General features: G+C 33.1%; 2 protein-coding genes across 2 annotated transcripts in view; one reads left to right on the top strand and one right to left on the bottom strand.

The window, feature by feature from the left end:
• LOC113404244 (protein phosphatase 1 regulatory subunit 12A) overlaps positions 1 to 16,697 on the top strand; it is a 538,461-nt gene that overhangs the window by 221,362 nt on the left and 300,402 nt on the right. The gene's annotated exons all lie outside the window — the stretch shown is intronic.
• LOC113404227 (transient receptor potential cation channel subfamily A member 1) overlaps positions 1 to 16,697 on the bottom strand; it is a 63,827-nt gene that overhangs the window by 20,524 nt on the left and 26,606 nt on the right. The window contains exon 3 of the mRNA XM_026645070.2: positions 11,128 to 11,283. Within this exon, the coding sequence (XP_026500855.2) occupies positions 11,128 to 11,283 (156 nt within the window). The remainder of the gene's footprint in view (positions 1 to 11,127; positions 11,284 to 16,697) is intronic.

Here is a 16,697-nt window from a genome sequence, read left to right as displayed (position 1 = left end):
AATTTAATTTTTCGTTTGTACCAAACAATTTGGGTTACTAGGGTTAAGAATGACCTTCCATATTGCCTTTTAAGTCCCAAGGATTTGTACATACACAAGTATAACTCCGAAATTGCGAAAGTGATATACAGTTTGTTTATTTAGATAAAGCATCGGCCTACCTTCTTTGCGTTTAATTAGAATAAGGTACAGAACCCACTCGCGTAAGCCAATATGGAAGTGATTGGGTGACTAAATCGTCTATAACCATAAGGCCTCACATTTTTTGTCCCTCGATAAGGTGACTGAGATAACTAATTCAACAAGGGAAAGTTTTTGCCGCGCTCGTACACTCTAGTACGTTAACAGATCTTTGTTACAGGTATTCCGTTGGTCGCGTAAGTACGTATCAAGCAATACCAAACAAAGGTACCGTTATTTTTCTTTCTTTTATCTTATGGTTTTCAGGAGGATCCACAGCGTTCTACCGCCTGCAAATCTGCAAGTCTTTCATCTGCGCATATTTTAATTGCGGTGTAATAAGGAGCAAAGACTTTTATTTAAAGAACAGTAGCAATGCCTGTGTTCTGAGAATTATTAATTTAACTACTATTCCCATGATGATGCCTGAGTCGAAATGACCCAGTGGTTACCACATGTGAATCTTCACCGCAAGGAAATCGTCAAGAAACCCGCTTTTGTCAGATGCGAATCTGCTACATGTGCAACCACTAAACCACATTTGACCACCGTGGTGGAGAATAAGTTTCCAATCTTCACCTCGATTGGAGAGTTACTTGCACTGTTATGTCACTTTTTTTTACATAACTCACCAGTTGAGTATAAACCTCGTGTTAGAAGGACACCACAAAAGTCCAATGTGCCAGAATCGAATCTGCTACTTTCATTTTAGTAGGTGCCTGCTATGCAGATTTTTTTTTGTGAGTCATTGATTATCCTAAATATAACATTTTTTTTTTATATTTAAATTCAATTTGTAATTATTTTTCGAGTTTCCTGGTTGTAAAATATACTGCGTCCGACATATAGACGATAGATAGAAATATATCAGTATAGAGAAAAATAATACATTTACACAATTCAATTTATGCACATTGCGGATTATAAAGCTTTTAATATTAATGAAGGAATATTCTATGATCTTCGATAATATTATCTCATATATGTATATAATACCTAACAATTAATCTGTACTAATATTATAAATGAAATAGATACCCTGTATGTCTGTTGCTCTTTTACGGCCAAAACTCCTGAACCGAATTTGATGAAAATTGGTATGAAAGCAGATTGAGCTCCAAGGAAGGACATAGGGTACTTTTTATGCCTATCACTTAAAACATGAGCGAAGCTGTGGGCGACAACTATTTACATATAAAATAATGAATCTATTATGAAGTGATTATATAAATAATACCTTCATAATAGATTTATATAAATAAATAATAATTATTGTGGCATTTAATATCATTAAATTATGTCTCTATTATGTTGAGATACAAATTTTATTCGATCGTTGACATATTTCATTTAATTTTAAAATAACAAAAAAAAAAAAAAAAGTACTTAAAAATTGTAATCTTTTTTAATAAACTTTATTAAGTGAAGCTACCACAGGTTCGGAATGCAGAAGAACCGGCAGGAAACTCAGTAGTTACTCTTTTTCAACATTTAAAATTATGCGAAAAATATTATTATAGATACTAGCCGTGTAGCCCAATGAGATTTCCCATAGGAAAGTTTTCCAATACGATTTACGTGATTATCCGAATAAATGCAAAGTTAATACTATGTTTAAAGATAATTCCTCTGTAAACGTTCGTTTTTATTTAACAAGGAATCACACTTTGGACGCTAAATGGCTTTAGTAAATACCAATATAAATATTTATTGAAAATTTTAAACGTCGATAAAAGCTTCTATTTAAAACTATTAAAGGATGATGTTATAGAGATTTTTTTAGTGTCTTTAAGACTTGCGTTATGTAAAACGCGTCTATATAAAAAATCGTGCTTCAAAGTCCGTTAGACTTTCTCCTAGTCAGTCAATTAGTCGACATTAGACATTTGTTTTGGAAATAATTTACACTTATCAATATGTATTTCATATTATGAAGTTCGGCTAGACTTCTTAAACGTATTCGAATGAAAAAATATTTTAAGGTAATAAAAACACTACAAGGTAATAAAAACACTTACAAAATCTGTCTGTCTGTCCGTCAAGACTAATTCTCAGGAATGCGTAGGGGTATAATGTTTAAATGAATATCAAATACTGGGGCCTACGATCGCTTGGCACTGTAAAAAAGCCAAGCCAATCAGAAGATATGGTCGTTTATGTCGCATTTCCCATACAGTCGAAATCGAAACCTACAAGCTACGTCCCGTTGACCTAGAATCATAAAATTTTGCAAGAAGCTACATCTTGTACCACAAGTATAGGAAAATGTAAATTTGCTGTTACAACAGTGTCTGTTTGCCTGCCTGTCGCAATTATTTTACTCATGAGGTGGTACGGAACCCTGAATCTGGGAGTCCGACTCGCACTTGCCCCGTTTTTAATATAAGTAATGATTTCAGCCGAGATGGCCCAGTGGTTAGAACGCGTGCATCTTAACCGATGATTTCGGGTTCAAACCCAGGCAAGCACCACTGAAATTCCATGTGCTTAATTTGTGTTTATAATTCATCTCGTGCTCGGCGGTGAAGGAAAACATCGTGAGGAAACCTGCATGTGTCTAATTTCAACGAAATTCTGCCACATGTGTATTCCGCCAACCCCCATTGGAGCAGCGTGGTGGAATATACTCCAAACCTTCTCCTCAAAGGGAGAGGAGGCCTTTAGCCCAGCAGTGGGAAATCTACAGGCTGCTAATGCTAAAAATGATTTCACAATTTTTTTTCATATCAATCTACGTGTCAAAATATTTAGCCATCAGTTATTGAGTATAAAGCACCTCAATCATTAGAATTGTCGTGGATTGTTAATTTAGTAACATATACATTACGTAGAATAGGAAAGACTTAGAATATAGGTCGATCTCTTGCGTGAAGAATAAAATGCAGTTATAACATTGCGCTGGTAATTAATAAATGTAGAGTCTTCTCTACATTTATTAATTACCAGCACTCTTACAGTTACTCTTGTAACTTATGTCAGTAACGTATGTTGAAACTTATGTCAACGAAGCTTGGAAAAAGTTGACAAATAATTTCAACATGAATATTTTTATGCCTTAAGATATTTTATTTCTTAAAAAGGAAAACCTATTTTCTTATAATATTGCAAGAAAAAATTATAAGAATATGAACCACCGAGGGATCTAAAATACCTAATCATTAACGGAGATACTTATATGTCGAATTCAAGAAGATTGATACTATAGTAGAATTAAAAATTTGTAATAATATGCATTTTTTTTAACTATATTCATAATAATTATGCCTAACTACGAGCCGTGATGGCCCAGTGGTTAGAACGCGTGCATCTTAACCGATGTTTTAGGGTTCAAGCCCAGGCAGGCACCACTGAATTTTCATGTGTTTAATTTGTGTTTATAATTCATCTCGTGCTCGGCGGTTAAGGAACATCGTGAGGAAACCTGCATGTGTGTAATTTCAACGAAATTCTGCCACATGTGTATTCCGCCAACCCGCATTGGAGCAGCGTGGTGGAATATGCTCCAAACCTTCTCCTCAAAGGGAGAGGAGGCCTTTAGCCCAGCAGTGGGAAATTTACAGGCTGCTAATGCTAAAAAAAATGCCTAACTAATGATAAGTGGAAATTAATGAATTCCAATAAAATTACGAGGTCATTAACTTAATTTACGATGCTTGATACTTGATGTGATTTTTTTTATGACTTTGGTAGTAATTTCATTTTGTGATCGCGCATTGTGACAGCTCGTACCACCTACTCATCAGATTCTACCGCCAAACAGCAGTTCTCAGTATTGTTGTGTTCCGGTTTGGGCCAGTGTGTGACTACAGGTACGAGGGACAGAACATCTTAGTTCCCAAGGTTGGAGATGCGATGGCCCATGTAAGGAATGGTTAATATTTCTTACAGCGTCATTATCTATGGACTGTGGTAACCACTTACAATCAGGTGCTCTACTACTAAAATGAAATAAAAATAATTGTTTTATATATAGAATTAAACATTCTGGCCAAAAAAAATCACGGAATTAAAAATAACAATTTGTAAAATTCGTTGCATTTAGGTGGATGTGTGTATGTACATAAAAGTAGCAAAACCTTATAAAAATAACATTATTTACTAAAAATGCGCTTTTTCGTATGTTCATTGATTTAGCAGTATGGTACAAATAATAAATAATTAAATGTTGTGGAATGAAACTAAAATAAGATATTTTCGTCAAAAAAAATGAATTGCACTCAGACCGGGAGATGATGACACAAAATACTAGGTCATTTGTACCAGTATGGCGGTTCTTCAGGGGTTATTTTTTTTTTCGCCAAACGATTTGTACCAGTATTGCATTTGAATTTTTGAAAAGTAATTGGCAAATTGTGACCGTTATTATTTTTCCCATACTTCTAGTAGGGGGAAAAAGTGCTGCCATACTTGAAATACTTATTTATTATTTGACACGTTTTAGAAATAGGACTGTAAAATACGTAAAATCATTTTTTACATCATGGCATCATTGTATTCACGTCATTTGGATGCAATTGTACGTAAAAAAAATTATTACAGATTGTAAACATGGGGCGGATGACTGTCGGACTTGAGCTAAAAGGTGAAAGAGAAAAAAAAATTGACGATTTGTACCAGTATGGCATTTGGATTTTTGGAAATTATACGATACAATGTGACCATTATTATATTTGCCATACTTATAGTAGAGGGAAAAAGTGGCGCCATACTTGAAAAACCTGATTTTTCGACACGTTTTTAAAGACATAAAATCATTTGTTACAGTATGGCATCATTATATTCGGTTCATCTGGATAAAATTCAACCTAAAAAAAATAATCCCATATTATAACTATGGGGTGGAAGACTGTCACATTCGAGCAAGATATGAAAAAAAAAATTGGAACGAATGTAACAATATGGCATTTTAAATCATTTCCAAACTTGAAAAAACAAATATGCTTTGGGAAAATTACACCGTACTTATCGTGAAGTGCCAAAGTGGTGCCATACACGAAACAATAAAATACAAGAATAAAATAAGAATATTATACAACATAACATCTGTTTATAAGACAAGATTGCCGCCACCTTGGTGTTTGAAACTTTGTATTTATATTCGTTAAACCTCAAACTTACAGGAAAAATTAGTGCCATACTGGTACAAATCGTTCGAATTACGAATAAAATCTTAGAATTTTGAAAAAATATTGTTCACATTCGCCACCTCCTACAGGTATGGCATTATCAGACTTCTATTTATGATCATACAGGGAACTGTTAAAAAAGTTTCAGGGTGGTACAAATCGTTTGGCGAAAAAAAAAAAACTCCTTTGCAGTGGTATGGCGTCCATTGGGAACTGTCGGAAAAGGTGATTTTCGTAAATGGCTACTCGACGATGATTAGCTATGCAAAAATTAGCCTGGTACAAATGGTTGAATTGTTTTATTTAAATTAATGTATTCGCGTCGGTATGGCGGGCTGTACGTCACACCCGAGAAGTATGGCGTTACGCTACCGCCTACTTCTTTTTTTTTCGACTATCTGAAAATACAAGCATTTTTGTGGAACAAATCGTTCGACACTCGTTATTTATCCGACACATTCGATTAACGGTGCAAGCGCTATGACCATCATTTTCCTTTTTGCCTTTACGTAATTAGACCCCTGAAGAACCGCCATACTGGTACAAATGACCTAGTATTTTGTGTCATCATCTCCCGGTCTATCATCATAGCAAAGTTTCAAAACGATGACACTAATTATAATTCGATTAAAAACACCTTCTCAGTTTTGTTTACATATTTACTCTTTATTATTATTAATATATAAATGAAGATTATTAAATAAAGCGAATAATACGTTTAAGAACTGACCTCGTTTAACTTGGTGGGCGTTAAGGGTATACTCGATATTGTATTAGCTCGTCTAAACAGAAACATTCTTCGATCGGGCAATAAAAATGTAACTCCATATTACAATAATGTCCATTTGAATATGAGAGCATATTGATGGCAGCGATATAGTCTGAGCCACGATTGAGTGCTTTTTATCTTGTAATCATAAAATAACATTAACCCATTACCAATGTTAGCAAATTGAGTACTAACATTATGAACAGGTAATAGCACCATATTAAAATAAATATTCCAATATAACCTATTTCAATGAATAACTAGGTCACATTTTATTTATTTTTATTTGCAATCCCTACAACTATGACCACATGTTCTCTGATGCTGTCATGCGGAGTGGCTTATATTTATATTGGAATCGCTAGCGCTGTTCCATAGTTGCAGACCGTATACCCAAATGGGTTTCAGACTTACTTCATATATAAGCAGTTTGTTGTCCAAAGCCAATCAGAATTAAAGTTAATAACAATGCCATGTGATTTGGTTGATATGAATGGCTAAAACACGTGAGTTTTAATCGAGATTGAGAGTTGATCTTGGCTTATAAAACAAAACGTGTAGAATAATTATTTCAGTAGCGTGTGTGTGGTATAACCTCCAAAACCTAAAGATGAGAAGTTTCCGTTGTTTAACAGTGGGATATTCTTCTTCGTAAAGATTCAGGTAAACGAATAAGACATAAAATGATGATGTATGAAACATTATTCGTTTAATTCGGATATTTGAGGCTATATATTTTATTAAGATCTTGTTTTTTTTCTCATTTGTTAACTAGTACAACTGTTCTCGATATGCATGACAAGCAGCTACTCTGATTTCATACTTTGGCTGGCATAGATTTATGAAAGAGATTATTCAAGAAAATTTGAATTATATACAAAATCTTTTTTTTTAAGAGATATCATGTTCTATTGTTTTTAAACGTAGGCCTTGTGTACGAGTATTTATGTTATACGTGTCTAACATTATAGTTCGGTTTTACCCGCGAACATTTTTATAACACTTTTTTATTATAATAGCAAACGTTTCGATAATTAAACTTAATTATTCCTTGTATCTTATTAATAATAATAATAATTAATTATATTATGTTACCGATCCGAAAAGAAACAATTCATACCTGTGAAGAACCCAAACAGATCAAATTTATCTTCACTTCTTTTAATAGACAAACGTCTTTCTTGCCCGTTTTTGACAAACATTCCTTATAATTTAATTTAATTTAATTTCTTTCATTAATATTCTTTTATATAATTTGATTATCTATTAATTATTATTTACTTTTTTTAAGGTATCGGTAGGCGGACGAGCAAATGGGCCACCTGATGGTAAGTGGTCACCACCGCCCATAGACAATGGCGCTGTCAGAAATATTAACCATTCCTTACATCACCAATGCGCCACCCTTCAAACCGGAACACAACATTACTGAGTACTGCTGCTTGGGGGTAGAATATCTGATGAGTGGGTGTTACCTACCCACACGGGCGCAAAGCCCTACCACAAAGTAAATCTTATTAGATTTACTCCATGTTTTAATGTAACAGTGGAAACTTTGTTGGCTTATGTTAGACTTATTTTGGTATCAAATGTTTGTGTACTATACTATACTGAATGTTTCTCCAAAATAAAATAATTTCAACATGAATATACTTAAGGTTGAAATGGACTCGGTACATATTACTCATACGGTAAGCTTTTAGTTCATCAAATGATAATATTATGGAACCATATTTGAAACGAATATATCATAACTAGATTTTTATTTCTCTATACGTGTGATATATCTTTTGTTAGTATATTTAGTTTTATTTCCTTGATTAAACAAACATTTTAAGTACCGCAGTGATTTTAAAGTTTTTCTAGCATACATGCTTTGAGTTTGTAAAGTAAGCATCAGAACTTTTTTTGTGTTAGTGTTGTGTTTTTGTGTTATATGTCACGCGTATTGCATGTAAATTTCCCACTGCTGGGCTAAGGCCTCTTCTCTCTTTGAGGAGAAGGTTTGGAGCATATTCCACCACGCTGCTCCAATGCGGGTTAGTGGAATACACATGTGGCAGAATTTCGTTGAAATTAGACACATGCAGGTTTCCTCACGATGTTTTCCTTCACCGCGAATTCAGTGGTGCTTGCCTGGGTTTGAACCCGAAATCATCGATTAAGATGTACGCGTTCTAACCACTGGGCCATCTATTTATTATTTATTGAATTTAAATATTGATTTATTAATATAAAGAATACCTCGATATGATCATTTAAAAAATAATTAGAAATTATTTTAAAATATTGATTTAAACGTTTAAAATTAATTAAATAATTAGAATTGAGGAAAAGAAAAAATCACTTTGATTGTGGGGTACTTTTACATCAGATCCATATATTCACTTGTACTTGTTTATAATTTTTGAACAAAAGGTCGACTAGTGAAGCGTTTTAACGTCAATTTCCGTGACAATATAAATTTTAAACAGTTTTATTTTTTTTTTAAATTAAAACATTATTTAAGTCAATCAAATAAATTAAATCTTGCTAACATTAAATTTCCACATGTTGAACGTAACAGCCGGTACCAGGTACGAAAACCAAATGCCAAATAAATATCGAAAGAAAAATAAAAGACTTAAGAAAGTTAACAAAATATGTCGAAGCCAACCTTGAAGAATATAAAATTAATTTCACACACGAAAATAACAATACAATCTTATAGTTTTCAGTAGTCAGATTAAAAAATACTAAATTTATAATGAAAAATAACTTACCGTGATATAAATAACAGCAGTATCTATCAAGCATATGGCAAATGCTCTATCTGTTACTGGTGAATGGACAAAATTTGACTTAAAGAAAATACAACGTACTAAAAAATATGACAAAGTATAAAAAATATCACCCTTGGTCATGTATTCAACGCATAACACGTCATGGAAAGGATGGAGGAAAATACTTTATTGATATTGTCAATTTTCATAATAAGCAAATATTTATGATGGAGAAATAGGAATTCTCTCATTGCGGTTTTACTGAGAGTCCTCCCACACATATCTATGTATATCATCGATGTTACAGAAAACTGTAGTATACAATGGTAACAAACCCCTGGTCGGGCCGATATAAAGTTATTGGGTTTTTTTATAGCAAAAATCCAAGTAATCTACAAGTACCATAGACTCTGAAGGCACTTAAATTGTTCCTGCACCTGAACTCTTCCAGTCCTGTAGGATTTGTCGTCGCATCGGATTACGAGTGTGAGGGAATAGAGAGTGCACATGTTCACACACTTGTATACAATAATATGCGTAGTTGGCTGGTCTCCCTGAGATTAACCGCCGTGAAAATAATCGGTCAGGACGACATAATTGCCAGTTTTATTGATTTTTAGCCATACTGCTTGTTACGCTGAATGGTAAATATATTCCATCATCAGACTTTTACAACTCTAAAAAATTACTACTTAACAGAAAATAAGCTTTGAATTAATAACTTTATTTTAACGTGATAGATTTTGTAAAACCGTCATCATCATCCTACTGCCATTATACCAATTTTATTTGGGGTCGGCGCGGCATGTTTTCTTCTTCCATACTTCTCTGTTTGACGTCATCTCACAAGTAACATTCTTTCCAGCCATATCGTCTTTCACACAATCCATCCATCGTTTCTTTGGTCGTACTCAAGATCTTCCTCACAACATGGTCCTCATTCCTCCGCATAACATGCCCATACCATGACAGCCGGCTTCGACATAGCTTCTCGGTTACCGGTGCCACTTTCAAACTTACTCTTACGTACTCATTCCTTACTCTATCCATTCGCGTAACACGCCACATTCTTCTCAACATTCTCATCTCTCCCACAGGTAATTGTCTTTTAGCCATCCGTTGTAGAACCGAGAATCTTAAAATTAGTCTCATTCAGCTGTTCAAAATTAATTTTTCAATATCGAAATTAAAGTCACTGTATTTATGTTTTTTTTTATATCTTATAAAGCATATTGTTAATATATTAGAAGATAAAAGACTAAATACCACAATATAAAAGAAAGAATGAGATTTATTTTGTAAAATAAATGAATTTCGTTCGTCGCTCGTTTATATAAAAACCTTACATCATTTAATTTCATTAGGATGGGGAATAAAGTGTTGTAGAGGACAAAGGAAAAGGGTAACAGGAACTACTTAATCATTTACGTTCGCAATAAGTATCGCGTATCGATCGATGATACTTTTACCAGTTAGCGGTTCATTAGCATAATTTAACTCGACAAAGATAACGCTATCACGAGTGCTTTCTGCGAACTAACTGCTCTAATCAGAGAAAAAGCTGTAAATCTATAATCCTTTTATAGAGTCTCTTATCTAATTGTAGTATCAATAACCTTTTATAGGAAAATATAGCTGTAGATAAATGTAATGTATGTATTAATACTGCTTAATCAGTTGATATGGAATAATCTAAACTTTATTGTAAATATAATACTTTGGATTTTTTTTTTAAATAATAATCTCTTATAGAAATCAAAAGAGTTCTTAATCTGAGTCTTACAATATTCTTAGAATATACTTTAGAACGTCAAAAGTACGTTGTTCTATAAAACACATTCTCTTAAATGTAATATTCTAGATGAGATGTTCGTTATTATTTTAAATATATTTAATAATAATTATACTTTGTAACTAATAATTAATAGGTATTTTACTCACACGAGTTGTTTTATATAGGTGGGCTACGTGGTTATATTTTATGTGAACCATTTTTTACAGACTGGTTGCTTATAATGTAATCCAGACTCCTTGTCCTTTTATCATATCAACTCATAATAAAATATTTACACGTAATTTGATCATATTGTATGTCACTTTTTATCGAGTATACTGGAAATCACTTTTTATTTGGTGGCAATTTTTATATTTAGTATTTTATTTTCACCAGCACCATAAAGAACTGGTTTTAAAATTATTTATGGTAACACACAGACACTAATATTTAAAGTTAGATGAAAGTTTGTAATAAAAGTATAACAAATATTCATTAAAATTGAACCATACTTACTCTGAGTATCCTGTAAGGGCTCTCAGCTAATAAGCACACGTCGCCCGAACTAACTATGTCTTGTGCTTGGTTGGGTAACATCACTTGCATTTCTCCTCCTACATCTGGTTTCATACAGGGTTCCCGTCGGTGCCCCGTGAGAGCCCACAGCCAGCCCTGAAATGTGTTTAACGTAGTTTATTATACAATTTTGAATATTTAATTTATATTTCGCTATACTGTACAAAAATGTTATAAGCGCATTTAACTTATATATATATATGTATATATATATATCACATGGTGGGGGGGATCTGTGTTAACCAGAGCCCCATTGTCTGACCAACTTAACAATAACTAAACCATTAAACATAACACAATGTGCTAGTCATCCTTATATCAATTTCAACATCGTTGGTTGTGACCACTCACCATCAGTTGGCCGCCTTGGTCTTCTGCTTTCCTATTTTAAATAGTACGTAAACAATTATAAAAAACCACTTAAAAAATCACTTTAAAAAAAAATTAGTTTAGTTTTTTTCTTCTTTTTTAAGTTTCGTTTTATTAACTGCAATCAGTTGATAAATCGAAACAAAAAAAAAATTTAGTCTTGAATAAAAAATAAAAAATTGTTTATCAATTATTGTCAGCAATAGCATAAAAATATAAACCAAGGCGCTTACCAAATGGGAACTGATAAAGTGACTAAAAGTGATACATAAAATATATAAAAAAAGTATTTAAAAAAAGTTATATTTACGTAAGTAACAAGGGCACAAAAGTATGAAAATTATAAAGCGAAGTAATCGCTAGCCACTTTTAAAACTAGTTCGAATATTCTTAAGCATTACAATAAAAGCTCTGGAAGTACACTTTGCCAGACATTGCACGTGACTGCTTTCGCAGCCACCTTGAACTGTGAATAGAAATTATTCAAAATTACGCCCTGACCTATTAAGTCTTTATTATCTCGTAAGATAATTATAATTGTATTGCGCAACTGCAATATTATAAGAACAACTCTGCAATCAAACAGACAGACTGGATTATAGCTTTGAAAGTATAGAAAAAACATTATTACATATTCAGTGTATGTATATATCATAGATATTAATTTGTTACCTATATTAATGTTATATAACTTAATTCTTTTGAAAGTCAGTTCCACAGACAATAAATCTTTAAAAAAAGCAGCGTATGATTTTTTTTTATATTTAATAATTGGAGCTTAAGTCACGAATTCACACGATTATATATGACTATTTTTTTTATGGCATTGGTTGGCGGACGAGCATATGGGCAACCTGATGGTAAGTGATCACCACCGCCCATAGACAAAGGCGCTGTAAGAAATATTAACCATTCCTTACATCACCTATGCACCACCAACCTTGGGAACTAAGATGTTGTGCCTGTGATTACCCTGACTCACTCACCCTTCTAACCGGAAAACAACAATACAGAGTACTGTTATTTGGCGGTAGAATATCTAATGAGTGGGTGGTACCTACCCAGACGGACTTGCACAAAGCCCACCAAGTAACTGACTATATTTTAGCAAGATTTAATGCTATGTTACAATAATAACTAGGATAATATTTACATCATTTACATCATTAATGTCGTCGTAGTCGTCGACGCTACCTGATTGCATCGCAAAAGTCGATTACAAGCTTAATGAGTAAGTATTAATAGAGTATTCATTAATGTGTTGAAGCTGCAGCGTCTTCCCTTATTAGCATTTTTCTTATTACTACATCTACATAAACAAATTGCGCTCATATGGTTTTATGCGAGTACAATACAAAACACGTGCATGTCATGTTATTGTTATTGTTACTTACGCTGAAACATCTTCTACTTTTTTATTGTGTAATATATTATGTATTTGAAAGAATTACTTTATAAGTAGATTCAAATTGTTCCATATTATTTTTAAAATTTTATATAATATAATAAATTGTAAATATTAACTAATATGTTATATGTCTTAGTGCTTTTGTTTTTATTTCAACAACGATCGTATAGTCAGAGCACGTTTATTGATTGTTCTTTTAATACTTTTTGTAGATATTAAATTATTCGAACATAACTCAAACAAAAATATAAGATAAATAAAAACAAATTAGGTATTAATATATTTTTCTAAACCCCAAATAACGAAATCAAACTCAATGAATTCTAGAAATGGTAAATTTGCTTACGAATAATTATAGACAGTAGGATTGTGTTACTTTGAATTACGTTTCGTAGGCGAATAGAGATATCGCAAGGAAACCTTTGTGTCGAGTTCCGCCATGAGTATATTTACCGTCTGGCTTTCAATCAGTGTTGTTGAATAAGTAATCTTAACACAAGGACGCGTTGTCCAAAAGTGAAAATAAAATTATCATAAATAGATGTTCTGCGGCTTTATCCGCGGTAATCGTTCCTACTCCGCATATGTTTCAAATCGGTCTGGTAGATTCTAAATTAAGCTTATCCAAGCAAACATAGTCTTTAGCTTTATAATATTATGCTGTTGCCCGCGGCTTTGGTCGCGTGGAAATTGATTATATTACAGAATAATTTAAAATAGTACATTAATATAAGACCTCATTTGTGGTTCGACCTTCGTGGGCTTGAGACACCAGACTGCTTATAGAGCTCACTCTCGAACAGGCTATTTAGAGCTGTCCATACGAAAAACAGTCTTCTCTTAAATCTACTTAGAAATTTGACCTTGTACTTTATTAATTGTCATGGTGAAGCATACTTTAAGCGCGAACTGTAGTCTCTTGAAATTAAACGGGTTTCAAAGATATTCGTGGAATATACACTATTTATCCTTTAGTACTGTGATAACTGTAACCTGACATTACGATAGAGAACCCTTAATATTAGTCTGGTGCCGTTGCATAATTTTTGAGGTCTTAAATTCCTCAGTAACATTATTGGCGCGCCAATCTCCTAACAAAAAAAATTAGGGACTTCAAGACTAACCTATATACGAAATTTCCCCCCTATTTCAACCCTTAAGGGGTAGAATATCCAAAAACGCTTAAATACATATCTACTCATTTCTCATCAGTAGCCTAAAAATAAAGATAAATGCTTATAACTTCAAAAATGACGGATTTCCAGACTAACCTACATAAGAAATGTCAACCCCTAGAGGTAAAATATCCAGAACTGCTAAAATAGATATCTACTCATTTTTAATCAGTATCCCAAAAATAAAGTTGCGTGTTTCTACCTTAAAAACTAACGGACTTCCATACAAATTTTCAACCCTTATTTCACCCTCTTAGGGCTAGAATATCCAGAAACGCTTAAATACGTATCTACTTATTTTTAATCAGTATCCCAAAAATAAAGTTTCATGTTTCGAACTTAAAAGAATGACAGCATTCCCTACAAACTTTGAATCCTTATTTCACCGCTTTAGGGGTAAAAAATCCAGAAAAGCTTAAATACGTATCTACTCATTTTTAATCAGTATCTCAAAAATGTAGTTCCTAACTTAAAAAATTGACGAACTTCCATACAAACGTTCAACCCCTATTTCACCCCCTTATGGGTTGAATTTCCAAAATTCCTTTCTTAGTGGGTGTCTACTCAATAAACAGATAATACTCACCAAATTTCAAGGCCCTAACTTTAATAGTTTACGCTCGGCGATGATGAATCAGTCAGTCAGGACTTGTTATTTTATATGCCAATTTGTAATGTATTTATTGCCTGTGTAAACGTTCCCTTATAACAATCCCAGGACACGTAAAATTTTCATGAAAGGATCAAATTCTTTGAAAACATCACCATATATTGCTTACGTCTCGTGATATTTATGCATGCATAAACTTAATGATGATAATAAATGGCTGTCTGTATGATTTTAGAATAACATAAATATAACATTTTTTTATATATATATGAAATATATTAATTTCTCTTGTAAAGTGATAACATAAATAAAATAAGTCTGTGGCGAGTCTCTCTATCGCCTCGTAAAAATGTACTGCTTACAAATTATATGCAAGGACTGTGGAACTCCGTTGTTTAATTTTAGATTTAAATATAGAGATTAATGAATAATGAAAAATGATTTTTGTTTTAAGCGGTTTACGTTTTTTCAATTTAAGACAAAATTCACATCTTTTACAAAGATACAATCACTCTAAAAAATACTTATAATAATTGATACTATATGAATAATGAAACGGTATTGCAGTATCCATATTTTTACCTTAACTTCGATTTTTATATTAATTGATAAAAGAACTTAACCTAAAGGTGTAGAGATGCGAAGACATGGTTTGCTAACAAGCTTCTCCGATAACAAAAGTCTGGAACTGCCTAATGGCCGATATACCTTACATATAATCGTCTCGTGAACTTTGATATTGTGAGCGAGGAACGAGAAGTCTATATATCTATATAAATATATATTTGCATATGTTATACACGACACATGAATATTACATTAACAGCCTGTAAATTTCCCACTGCTGGGCTAAGGCCTCCTCTCCTTTTTGAGGAGAAGGTTTGGAGCATATTCCACCACGCTGCTCCAATGCGGGTTGGTGGATACACATGTGGCAGAATTACGTTGAAATTAGACACATGCAGGTTTCCTCACGATGTATTTCTTCACCGCCGAGCATGAGATGAAGTATAAACACAAATAAAGCACATGAAAATTCAGTGGTGCTTGCCTGGGTTTGAACCCGAAATCATCGGTTAAGATGCACGCGTTCTAACCGGGCCATCTCGGCTCATTCTAATTAGTAATTTTAAATTAAAGTTAAATAAAACTGTCAAGCAAATATTCAGGCTTTATTTATTCAGTTGATGGCTATGAAAATGCATTTTTATTTTTATTTAACGTCCTTTATTGGATAACGTGGAAAAAACGAAAATGTGTTGGAGAGTAATAAAAGCATAATTATATTTTGGATTTTTTTTTTACCGGTTCTTCTCATTTATTTTGTAAGAAGAAACTCGAATCTCACCACAGAAAACGAGCGTGAAATGTCAGAATGTTATATGTGACATTGAATATAATAATTTATAGGATACACATATCAAAATGGCGTATCTCTGTAAGTCGATTGTCAACATTTCACGAGTGAGAAGTTAAGTGAATTCTTAGAGAATCGCACTGCATGTCTTTATCGCACTTAGGGGCCCACCTAAGACATATCTGAACGTAGACTTGAATTAAATTAATTGAATGGGTTTGATTAATTGCAGGACTCGCAGGGCTGCAAACCATACGATCTGTTTATATTAATAAAGTTATGGATTATTTCGCAATATCGTTTATTTTTTACTTTGACTTGACTTAGCTGGGGCTCCCTTGAATCCACGGGGCCCTGGGCTGAAGCCCAAAAAGCCATATGGTAGATCCGGCCCTGAGGATAGCATAACTGAAAATTGACTGACTAGATTTATTGAGCGCTTCCTGTGCCATCTTGAAACATCCGATAACTTTGCTTCAACTCAGTCTTATCAGTCATATAATGGTTATGTTTGATTATTGTTCCAGCCGTTTGGACAAGGAACGAGTTAATCCGTGATACGAATGTATTTTAGAATAGTAAAATTCAAGC

Source organism: Vanessa tameamea, chromosome Z (genome assembly GCF_037043105.1).
Source record: "Vanessa tameamea isolate UH-Manoa-2023 chromosome Z, ilVanTame1 primary haplotype, whole genome shotgun sequence".
Classification (NCBI taxonomy): domain Eukaryota; kingdom Metazoa; phylum Arthropoda; class Insecta; order Lepidoptera; family Nymphalidae; genus Vanessa; species Vanessa tameamea.
The sequence above is the reverse complement of the archived record's forward strand: the minus strand, read 5'-3'. Positions and strand labels throughout refer to the sequence as shown.